This window comes from Gymnoscopelus braueri (genome assembly GCF_963280865.1).
Source record: "Gymnoscopelus braueri genome assembly, chromosome: 22".
Lineage (NCBI taxonomy): Eukaryota > Metazoa > Chordata > Actinopteri > Myctophiformes > Myctophidae > Gymnoscopelus > Gymnoscopelus braueri.
In genome coordinates, this window is record NC_137624.1 from 10,798,823 (window position 1) to 10,811,259 (window position 12,437).

The 12,437-nt window shown below is 41.1% G+C and overlaps 1 protein-coding gene across 7 annotated transcripts in view; it reads right to left on the reverse strand.

Annotated features, from left to right (window-relative positions):
* Positions 1-11,630, reverse strand: part of prrc2b (proline-rich coiled-coil 2B) — a 36,395-nt gene extending 24,765 nt beyond the window's left edge. For 5 of the 7 annotated variants that reach the window (XM_080419946.1, XM_080419951.1, XM_080419950.1 and 2 more), the window contains exons 1-11: positions 11,494-11,630; positions 7,289-7,469; positions 6,622-6,799; positions 5,719-5,821; positions 4,669-4,732; positions 4,146-4,289; positions 3,445-3,770; positions 2,845-2,981; positions 2,416-2,585; positions 1,630-1,714; positions 1,314-1,491 (exon numbers count right to left, since the gene is read on the reverse strand). In XM_080419946.1, coding sequence (XP_080276072.1) covers positions 1,314-1,491; positions 1,630-1,714; positions 2,416-2,585; positions 2,845-2,981; positions 3,445-3,770; positions 4,146-4,289; positions 4,669-4,732; positions 5,719-5,821; positions 6,622-6,799; positions 7,289-7,403 — 1,500 coding nt within the window. In that variant the 5' untranslated portion in view covers positions 7,404-7,469; positions 11,494-11,630. The remainder of the gene's footprint in view (positions 1-1,313; positions 1,492-1,629; positions 1,715-2,415; positions 2,586-2,844; positions 2,982-3,444; positions 3,771-4,145; positions 4,290-4,668; positions 4,733-5,718; positions 5,822-6,621; positions 6,800-7,288; positions 7,470-11,493) is intronic. The other 2 variants (XM_080419948.1, XM_080419947.1) reach the window with 2 other exon arrangements.
* Between the last annotated feature and the right edge of the window lie 807 nt (positions 11,631-12,437).

A 12,437-nucleotide genomic window follows, 5' to 3' on the forward strand; every position in this document is an offset into this window, starting at 1 on the left:
ATTAAAGGAAGTTGTTTTGGTAGCTACTTATAAGCTTCTATAAGCCAGTTGAATTGCAGATTGAGGCCTTGACCTTTGCTTTTATGAAATATCCGAGATCATTAGGGTTTTTTGGAAGATTGAACATGCAAACTATAGCTAGTTTGACCACTTCAAATACACTTTCATCTTAAAAACTACTAATAACTGAAAATATCTACAAGCTTACAACACATCGCAGACACAGTATAAGCTTGTGGATAGCCTATTTTTGGTCAGTGACATGCTCCCATAGAAGTCATGCTGACTGAATCCAAATGACTGAAATCAGTCATGGCGTTACCTTGTTGTTTATTGACTAGAGTTCATTCTTACTCTGCTTATTCCGAGCTCACACTTGTAAGTCGCTCTGGACAAGAGCGTCAGCTAAATGCCAAAATTGTAAATCGTCTTACAGGGTAGGCACCAGCTAATTTACCTGCCAAAATCTCTAAAATACCCCACAAGGATATCATAGTAAGTTTGTGACCATAATCATTAAAAAAAAAACATATGCATAACTGAAGTTTAAAAACTCAAATCCAGTGTGTTCAATCTTGGAAATAATACCCACAATGCAATATGTGAGGTAACGTGTAGAACTAGTTAGCATAGCCAAGCAGGGACAGTTTTGCAGTGGTTTACTGTGGTCAAATTGATTGTTGGGGTGAGAAATCACATCACCTCAACACCTTCATAATGCTCCGTTTTCAATAGTCGCATTCCGCTGGTCTGCACCAGTTCCAAGTCAGCTGCTGTCAGCTGGCAACTACCCCTGTTCACCCCTTCCTCTCTCCGACCGCCCAGCACGGTGAAACCCGGCACCGAAGGACCCCATCAGTGATGCAGAATGTCACGAGAGAGAGAGAGGCGTGTCCCAGAGACTGGGCACAACGCACCTATCAGCAGCCAGCGTAAGGGAAGCACCAGTTGGACTGGTTCTCAGTCATGGTCTGAAGCCCGGGCCCGCTTCTCTCCCCCCAACTGGGTGCTGACGCAAGGCCCCAAGACTGGGCTTGACCATCATGTATTTTATATTGGTTTAACTAAGTGAACTGCCTATGTATAGTGGCTTTCCGGTCAAAATCTTGTAACATTTTATTTAGTCACAAGATCTTGTTAATACATTGCATCGGTTCAATATTCATAAAACCCACAGGCACACTTAACCACTTTCACCATTTATCATTTTTCAAAAATAACAAATAGCCGCCAATCTACGCTAAAAAGTTGAAATACGGAGATGCAAGGTTTCTACTCAACAGCAACGATATTTGAGCTCCCGTTTGAATTACCTGGGTCTCTGTAGGGGGATATCTGACACCAGGCTTCCGGGTGGGATCGTGGTGGTGGTGGTGATAGGGGTAAGTCTCCTCCTCGGGGGTCTCTTGAGGATACAGTCCCTCACCTGGGGATGGCTGGCACTCACGCTGATGCTGGTTCTCTCTCGCCCTCTCCCTCTCCCACTCCGCCCTGCAACCACAAACAACAATCGCTTTAACACAAGGACCTTTGTTCCAAATTGTTCCCACATTCCTTTGCTCAACAGCACAACAAACACAAAGGCCGGGCGGCGGTCTTTTCAAACTCTTTAGAGATAAGCAATCTCACCACATCTTGTTCTTGTCACGGGGTTCACCGTCTTCATCGTCGCTGAATTTGAGTTTCTCACCGTAATCGACTTCTTCATGAATACCTGGAACAAGAAAAACATATTTAAGACAGGGAACAGATAATTTGAAGTGCTGAACAGTTCAAATAATGTGAAACGGGTGCATGTTATTATCTCATAAATAGATTATATTTTTAAGCTAAATACACCCTTCCACCACATTTCTCATACTCAAGGCTGTGATGCCAAGAGTGGAATAAGATCCACCCAAGCTCCGAATAAACAAATAGGATACTTCTAATATATGCATATATAAAATATATATGCATATATATATATATATATATATATAACATATATATTACTCATTTAAAGTAATAAGAGTGACCTGTATTACAGGCACAATTGTTGGAGTATTATACTACCGACTCAGCCTGACCTTGAAAGACTGGTGGCCCTGTTAACTCCATGAAGTTTAATTTGGCATGTTTTTATTTGTCCACACTACAGAAAAAGTGTGTCCAATAATGGCCATGGGCCATAACATGCAGGTAAAGCACTTTCCAAAACATATTTACAAAGGTTTGTTGATGAATTATTTTTTTTTTAATATATGCATATATAAAATATATATGCATTTAATTTCATATTTAGCATACTGCCAGAACATTTCTACAGTTAATCTCTTAACTGGCTGTTTCAGATTCCAGATGATAGAAGTCTGTTGTCACCGATGAAGAACTTTGATCGCTGCTAACAAATCAAAATGTTCCGTATGTCCTTACCAGCCCATCCGTCCTCAGTGTCAACGTCAAGCTCATCCAGATCCTTCAGGTCTTCCGGGTTGACGATGGCTGGCCGTGAAGGTCGCTCACCAGGACGGCGGATGGGTTGAGATTGAGAATTGAGGCGAGGCGAGGCACGGCCGAAGCGATTCTCTCTCCTTACTTCACCACTAAAAGGATAGGGGAAACCGGTGAATGAACTGGCAGATGTCAAAATGTTTCTTTTTTTATTTAACTATAGATTATATAAAATAATATTGTATATATGTCTATTATATATTTTTATAAAATAGATCTACAAAAATATTGAAAACAACAAATCTACGAGTTCAGAAGATCAGCTTGAAGTAAATAGGTGGTTAATCAGACTAATCGGCTTTAGTCAATTATAATTATAAAGTATCGCACAGTGGCTGTAACAGAACTTACTTGACAGACTCCGGATTGGTAAAGTTTTGCCTGATGCTGGGTCTGTTGTCAAAGCGGGCCGGGGCCACCACGGTGGTGGGGACATGGGTCACATGGTCGCTTGTGGCCGGGGCCTCACGGGTGTCTTTGGAGCACATCTGACAGAAGACAGGGCGAACAGAGCAGACATTAATTTATTCATTAAATCTATATTATTGTCCATAGTATCAACAGCCTTAATGTGGAGGGATATGAGAACGTCAATACTTTGTCAATATTTTTTACAATGCTCTCAATACCATCATTAAAAAAGTACTCCCGCAAACTGCCTTTACATACAAATGTAATTAACCCAACATTTCAGTCAACCGACCTTCATCGGGCACCCGATGCCTGATGAAAGTCAGTTGACCAAAACGTAGCAATAATGTACTTGAACCCTATTATTCCTATTGTGGAGAGGGGGGACATTCAACCGAAAACAGCACATCTGCAAGCTCACGACATCGCAATGTGACGCGTGGTGAGGTTGTAGATCAGCTATTTTCGAATAACCGTGTTTAAACTGTTCCTCACCCCCATATTAGCGTTTTCAATTCATGTTCAAACTGCAGTACTTACAAATGCAGGCAGCATGTCGTGGTAGACGGCCGTCGGGGTGCGGTGGGCGTGGCTCTGCAAGGCAGTGGGGACGGTGGTCCTGCGGACAGGCTGAGCCGGTCGCAGGCTGGGCTCCTTGGGGTCTGGAACCGGGGACTGGGCCGTGACCACGCTGGAGGAGGTGGTGGTGGTGGGGCCGGTGGCAGAGGCAGGGTGAGATGAGGGTGGAGGCGTGGCGGTGGTCTCAGCCATGGCACAGAGCTTGCCCTCGGGGTCTGCGGGCAGGCTGAGTGGCAGGGACGAAGGTTGGAGGTTCCTCCCGCCCCCCTCCCTCCAGCTGGTCACATCTGGAGAAGGAAAAGTGAAAATTTAGAAACATAATAAAAAAACAATTGGACCGTTTTAACTTTAGTTTAACCACTTCCCTAATCTGGGCATGTCATTATAGGCACAAAAAATATATATGGTATATGGTTTTATAAATATCCTTCTTCTGAAAAGAACCAATTTCTGCTGATGCATAATGAATGATGTAATAAATATTTTTGGAGGGGCAAAAATAAAACGAGACATCAAGGTTCAATAAAGGCTTCACATCGATCTCAGACTCGGATGGATTCTACGTTACCACGGCAACAAATAAAGCGTTAAGGCATCTGGGTCAGCTCTTCTATGAACCAATAAATCACCAATATTTCTCCCCATCGTCTTGCCAAACCTACTCTGGGGGCGGAGGCTTGGTCCGGGCCCATACGACGGATCGAAGGCGCTTCTTTCCTTGACAGCCTTGTCCTGTTCCCCAGCTGCCTTCAGCGTGGGAAATTCCTCGTGAGAGAAGGGCTGAAGTCGGTTTGAGGCCCTTAAACCTGCAGTTACCATGGCAACAGGCATCGAAGAAAATACAGAATGTCAGGCTGACGCAAGTAAACAGACGCAGTGTTGCAAGCATCAAGGTCAGGGACCAGAGTGTAGGAGTCTAACAATTAATCAAACAAATCGATTTAGTTGATAATAAAAAGTAATTGATATTTTAAAATAATTAATTCATAATCAATCCCTATTTTTGGAATATCATTATAGGCGAGAAGATAATGAAAATAGCCGATTTACATGCTGGTTTTCCAGGTTTTGGGACTACAAACTATGCCACCCTATTGGCACCTGCGCCAAGTGTTAGAAATCAGATTAAATATCAATATAATTTCTGTTTCAGTGCGTCATACACTATGAATTAAGATGACTCACCACCTTGCTCTAGTGCCTTTCCATTTAGCTGGGCCCATTGCTTTGGTCCACCTGTGTTTGTGCTCTGTGGAAATCAAAAGGACACAATTACAAAAGGTGCAAAAAGCAACAGCGTGGTTTAAATCATAATCTTGTGGTAGAACGGTATATGCCCCATTTGGCGGACTAGCCTCTACACCACCCTCAATGTGGAACAAACGTGAACAAATGGCTTAAGTTTAATCAGGGTTAGTGATGTGAGCAACTCAGTTCATTCATAGTTCATATGACACTGAAAAATAAAATTTCAACCTATGAGTTACTTGACTTTAACAAGCTAGCCTGCCATTTAGCCTGGCCACATCAGTATCTCTACGGTCTAGGGTGATACTAATGTCCAGATGTGCAACAAAGTCCTATACACGATTTCTAAAAAGCCAGCAGCACAAATGTAAGCACATAAACCAGCTGTATAAAGCCAGATTACAGATACCAACATCTGTCTGGGGTAGCTTAACCTATGCAACCAATGTTAAAATCTAGTTGCTCTAGAAACCATTACCATTTTGGTGAAGAGATGTGGTGTCACAGGAAAAATGAGCGCACCAAGTACAGCGCCAACTCATGTCAGGTTTAGTAAGTATAGTAAGGCTTTAATGAACCTGGTTCACATCTAGCTGCTGAGCAAACTGATCTCACTAAGCTCTATGAATAGAGGTAAAGTATGCACTGGCAATTATACCAAAAATGTGTCTCATAAGAGCTTTATTCCTTTTGTGTTATGCACAAATAAATTACCAAGAGTGTTTTACAAAGGAACACTTGTGTAGGCTAGAATGCTTTAAAGCCAACAACTTTATTGTAGGATCGAGTTGCAAACATGTATCCTAAAATTACAGTACTGCTTAAAGCCATTATTTATTTATATTTACCTACATATTTATGCCAGAGGGAAAAAATATGTAGTTTTCCCGACTGTACCAAAAGCCATAATACTTGTGTAAAAATCATTCCACCCCTGATTAATTACTATGTCAGTGAAGTTCAATAAAGCCCTTCACACCCACATACCTCCTGGCTGGCTACCGCTGTGGGCTTCTGAAGATTGGAGACAGATTTCTGTAAAGCCAGCTGCGGCTGCAACTCCGGCAGCTGTGCTGTTGATGCAATAGTACTGGGGAGGGAAAAGAATAACACCGTCAGAACATCAGCACATTAGGGCTGAACGATATATTGAATTCATGATGATGTAGTGATATGACAGCTATGGCTGTGATAGTCACTTGTTCTCTTTCACAAGCCAATAATGTCAAAGGCATGAAACCCAGCGGATGTGCAGTGCTCATGGAACGCATACAGTTTCACTTTGAGAAGCCATGGCCAAACCCAATGAACCCAAACATTATGATCCATTCAGTTAGAACAGCTGTGCTGTAGCATTGTTATTCCAATTTAGGAGGCAATACATGTTGACGTCAGACTAAATGTTCCCGGGTTCATTGTTTGTGAGCAAATGTTATGGTTTGACCTGAGGCCTTCTAAACCAGTTTTTCTTTAAAGATTTTTAAAAAAAGAGCAGTTTCAAGCACTGCAAGCTTGTACATCTACTATTTTTGAATAGCCAACGCTAAAATCTAAGATTACAGTTGCTTTCCCGGTTTTAATGGGTTAAGCATTCTGGAGTGAAATGTATGAAACATTCAATTAGAACCAGAAGTAACTGCCAACTATATTTACTTACTATGAACCATACCAGCTTCATTGGATGTTTGTCTTAATGTTACTATGGGATGAAACACCTATAAAAGATGTTGGGAGTCTCTAAAGAAGGACATTCTAACATCATAAAAATCTGATCCATCGGCCATTAGTTGACTTTTTTGTCGGTAATGGCAATTATGCAACCGCTGTGTCCCGATTTCGATATGGGGGGCGGCCTCAAAAATATGGAATAGGTTGGGCTCGACTCCTCACCTCTTTTGATCTGGTTGTTCCTGCTTGTTTGCCCATCCTGTTCCGTCTTTGGGCACAATAAACACGTTGGGATCGTTTCCTTTGTTTTCAGACTTCAGGCTCGGTAGGTGAGCAGGTGGGGGCATGCGGCGGGCTGCAGCCACTTTGCCAAGACTCTGTAAGCCATGTCGCGGAACTACTGGGGTAAAATGGACAGAACCAGGGATAAAGAAGGAGAAGGGGAGTGGTACACTGTATGAGAGCCAATACCTTGTCCACATGTTCAATTAGTACATTATTTTGTTACAAAATAAAAAAACATATATCGTTGCTGTCGGGCAGAATGTTTTTTTTGTAAATGAATGGCACACTTCTTCATACAAGAGCATTGTGCAAAAGCAACTAAATTAGCCGATCTATAAGCTTACAATGCGCCACATTGTAAGCTTGTAGATCTGCAATTTTTCCTCTTTTTGAGTTTTCAAAGGGAAAGTGACTGCGGTGTGTCTTAGTTTTATACATATTTAGCCAATGAAAAGTATTAACAAGAGTTGTGACTACATGTGACTGTATTCTAAATATTTGGCTATTTCAGCTGGCTTGTCAAAACCAAATGCATTTCATTAAAAACAATCTGTATGGCAACAGCCTCTGTAAAAGGAATTATGATGAATGGACAGCGTCTTACCTGTGGTTTTATGAGTTTCTATTGACTTTCCCTTGTACTTGTCAAATAGGTTGAGTGAGGAATACTTGCTTTTCCCATCCTTGGACTTGGTTATTTGCCCCAAACGATCGGACATTGCGATGTAATGTCATCTAGTATGGAATTTTTTCTTTGCGCCGGTTTCCAAGTGCTTTTTCTGGTTCTGTCGAATGAGAAGAAAACTAAATCAAGCATGATGTAACATCAACAAACTGAAAAACACACCCATGATAGCTTGATAGTCAAGCTTAGGTAACTATCAGTCAGGATATTATTTCTACAGACTTCAAATTAAGATCAATTAAATCTATTCAACAGAAGACTGCCCTTCAATTAATCTGAGAGTTCAAAGCCCAGGCGGACTGCCAGTGGTGTAGTGATGCACAGCCATAAACAGAGCAATATTTAACTGTTAAAACACAAAAGGAGACAGATGCAGGAGTGTTTTTGTCCAATTACTTCAGTTTGAACATATTCACCCACAAGAATCTGATGCGGCCCTGAGCCACTCAGAGCAGCAGAGCTCTAATCTGGACCAGTGGTTCCCAAACGTTTTAGTTCGAGAACCAACCCCCAGTACCCAAACTAGTGAAAATAGCCAATCTACAAGCTCAAAGCGGTGTGAAGCGTGTTGAGCTTATAGATCTGCTATTTTCACTACTTCTTGCTGGGGTTTTGTCCGCGACCTACTGTTTGGGAAGCACTGATCTGGACCATAACAGGACATTTGCTCGCCGCTGCCCAATGGGCCGCTACATGTCCATTGGAATCCACGGGGAAAAAAAAGCTTCTGTCAATTTCAACTGTCAGTGTTCACTTATTTGTTTTGTACAAGGCATCACACTACACGGCTGTTAGTGACATCTTTCAGTTTGTTTCCATCCATGACATGTCCATACATCTCCTGAGAATGGCGCTAATATGTACAGACTTTGAAATTGTGAGAGATGTATGCCACCCTACAAAGCCAAAGTACAGTAACGATGAAAAAAAGTGTTTGAAATGGTCAGCCAAATGAGATATCGGCATATAAGTGATATTACGCCAATCATAAATCTATTCTTGAGGTAATCGTTTATCCCCCAAAATCCTTGAGGCTAATTTGACCTTTGGGATCCACAAATAAGTCGGTGTGTCCAGTCCGGTGTGTTGCTGGCTTGGTAGGGCAGAATGGGGTGATTTCATGATGACGTTTTAGTCTTTATTTAACTGGCTACCACCTGAAATTATGTCTTTTGACAATGTCTGCTGTGGCCTTGGAAAATATAACAAGGATGTTCAGACTGAATATCCAAGTTGCTTTGCCTCCCCACTGTGCATGAAAAAGACTCAGACTCACCTATCACCCCCCTACTTATTCATTTCCGAATTGAATAGGCAGATATACAAATTTACCGGTCAAGATGTTCTGCTGGTAAATTAATTATTGTGGGAACAAAAACACCCTATCCAGGAGATTGTAACTGTTCTTCTGAAAATTATACAAATGCCAAATGTTTCTTTAAGGGTAGCAAATAACAATATTGATGTAACGATTGGATTGTTTGGCAAAGAAAGACTACCATTTTTCAATACATTAACAGAATCTGAAACGATTTCAATAATCATTGGCTGCAATATCGATACCAAGCCTTCTAAGAAAACATGATTTTTCCTCTCTCAGATATCACAGGCTACACAAACGCATACGTGCTTGTCTCGTTTGATATACTCGACAAGGTCTTGTCATTGTGTTATAGTTTGTATGATTTGCCACAGTGTGAAACACCAGCTGAATAATTCATATATCGCAGACTTCAGTACTTGAACACAACGAGCAGAAAAGCCAAGTTGGCTTGGACCCTACAAGATTGCAGGTGCAGAACCTGGGAATGGTTTCGATTGACAATATGAGGGACCATCCTGGACTAAATTCAATCAAATTGTGCCATCAATCTCTCCCTCATGCTCCTAGTGATAACACATGAATCCTGTAAAGTGAACCTGGTCAGCAAAGAAAAACATTGCCATTGCACATTCTCGCAAACCACAGATCCGTTGAATGTTGACATTTGTGAACCCCAAATATGTTACATATCAGATCCAGATGCAGTCCATGTCTGCCAATCCCAGATTTACAGTATATCAAGTACTATGTGCAATTAAATAAGAGTCACAGCACGAATTTGGCCCACAATTCCTGACACTGCCAGAACTCCATGGTAGCCTATGATGGTGACAGCTTATATAAGGCCATCCTCTGTGGGAACCCTGACCTCCCAATGAATCACAAAGTGGACACTCTAAGGCCACTGGGCTGGTTTTTATACAAATCACTTTGTATTTGTATGGACCATTAAACAGAGACATCCAGTATATATTGACGTCCAAGACTGACAGAGATAAACAAATATCAGAATCTATATGGCAGTCTTGGTCCAAGGCTGAAGATGTCTGATGGCCTTGGAAAATATAACAGGGATGAAAATACCACATTTTGAGGTAAAGTGCGGAGGCCCTGGTGAATTAGGGTCAAGCTCAACCATGCATCACCATAGTAAATATGTTGGTCAAGTATGAGATCATTGGCGTGAAATGTCAGCTAACAAAATATCACTGATTCTTTAAAAAAAAAAAAATGTCCATGTAGTCTCATTTTGGTTTAGTTAGGTCTCTGGCCCATGCTAACCAAATAGCATTCAAGCTATCACCACCAGACGAATCGTAATGCCTCGGTGGTCGCAACTGTGGAAATGCTATTTAAAATCGACTATTGGTGTAAAGTACATTTACTCAAGTACAGTACAATTTGAGGTATGTTTTACTTCCTTCAGTATTTACAATTTAATGCTTTTACCCCACTACACCTCAGAGGAAAAAAATATATACTTTTACTCCACTACAATTATATGGAAACTTGAGTTACTAGTTACTTTGTAGATTTCGATCATTACGATCATTATTACAAAATACATTACCCACCGCATCAGAACATTTTGACCTCGCCAGACCAGACCCAGCTAAAGCTGTTACGGTACCCACTGACCCCCTCGGAACGATAAATGCTACATCTGAAAAGGCTAATTATGTATTAATTGTACGCAAACGGAGATCAACTACTTTATATCATGTAAGGCAAGACTAATTGATCAAACTTAAGCAGAGAGTCAACCTTACCAAGTTGTAGTGGCTTAATTAAGGCGACAACAAGGTCCTTTGATGTTAGCAAGCCAGCCGAAACTAGCTAAAAAATACTAGCAAAATGGCTATGTAAACACTTACGGGGTTGTTTATTAAAAAAAACTGCATTTAGGAGGGGCTTAAAATACATTACATGGCTTTTAAAAGGACGAGAAACATTGACTATTGTTATTATTTAGGTTTAAAGCCCCTATGAACACTATAAAAAAACAGTGTTGAGGTTGGACGGTTAAACGAAGCCTTAGCTTTAGCTCCACAGTGTTGCCATGTCCGCTTATTATAAGCGACTTTGGGCAAAAGGGACCCCAATGGAAACAAGCCATAGCGTTTTCTTGGGTTTAATCATTATGGCATATTTTTGTATTGAACTGTGTTTGCAAACTGTTATAGTATTCAATCAATATTCTTTGTCTGTAAAGTTGCTTATAAAATATTGGTAGTTGCAGGTTGCCATGGACCCCCAGCCAGACAAGATTGTGTTTTTAAAATGTTTCAATAAATATTCTACATTTCCATCACGATTTCCACCCAAATAGCCGATCTACAAGCTCGAGCTTGTAGATCGGCTCTTTTCAAGAAGCCAGTGTAATTATGTTTAAAGGGCGCAGGGCTTGCTTCTTTTGAGCTTGTTTTCGTATACTGGTTCTCTCAAAACCTGGCAACACTGCTTTAGCTCGCAAACTAACAGTACAAGTTCCTGGCTGGAAAAACGAAAACAAAACCCCACAAACTAGGCCTGGTTAAGCATGAAATAGTATGAATTTACATTTGTCAATTTAAAGCGAGGTGCCGAGTATAATGTCATTATCCAGGGCCTTGTAAAAAGAACATTTCCACCGTTTTTTCCAGCATTCAATACGTCGGAAGACGGCGATGGAAAATATAGGACAAGACGATTAAAAATGGCTGCTGCCCACAGAACAAAGCAACAATAAAAACTGGGCCGGTCGGAGGAGAGCAAGCAGAAAAAGAGCATAATAACCCCACCGCACACGTCCGTAACTTACCGATTATGTGATTTAAATTGACTTCAGATCTAGTGGTAGTGATGTATTTCCACGATTTGCTGTTTCTTCAGAGGATGGACGGCGATTGTAACAGCCGAAGGTTGTTCAGTGAGTGTTGTTGCTGGGGACCAGACCGGCCTGGATGTGGATATGAAGCGTTTCTTCACCGGACACCGTCATACGTCGCTGGGGGAGGGACCAGCGTTGCCAGGTTCCGTGAGAGAAATAAGCAACAAAAGCCCAAAAGAAGCAACCAGGCCATCTGAGCGCATCGGCTATTTGAAAGTAGATCTGCTTTTTTCAAAAACTCTTGCAATAAAAATGTGGAATATTTGGAATGTTTTTTGAAACATTCTAACAACACATATCTGGTACGGGGCTCCCTGGCACAAAACATTTTCAGGGACAAATACATATTCATTTGGGGGTCTATGACATGAACATATTTGAGAACCACTGGTTTAAAAACATAATAAAAATAATTAGGCTTGCTTCAATTTTTTTGTAATTATTTTTTAAACCAGTGGCTACCTAAGTAAGCAAGTACACTTTAGAAACCAGCCCCAAATACCAATTTTTACAAGCAACTTTACAGAAAAAGAAGCCCAAAGTCGCTTATAATAAGCCGAGATGGCAACACTGGACCAGAGGCGAGAGCTTTAAATCTAGTGGCCCCTATTGGCCGCATTTATTATTAAGAAGACAATGGTTCTGAAACTGACCTGAGGCCGATTCTACAAATTGATTGATTGATCATTGATTGAATACTTTATGAACAGTTTGCAAATAGTACAGTGCTAAAAGGATAACACAAAAAGCCTTGAGGGCTTATTTCCGTTGTGGTCCTGTTTATTCAATTCAGAGACCTCTTTGTGCCTTCTAATGACTTTCAAGAATTTTCAAAAAATGTTCAAAAATAGCAGATTTACAAGCTCGCAGCACAA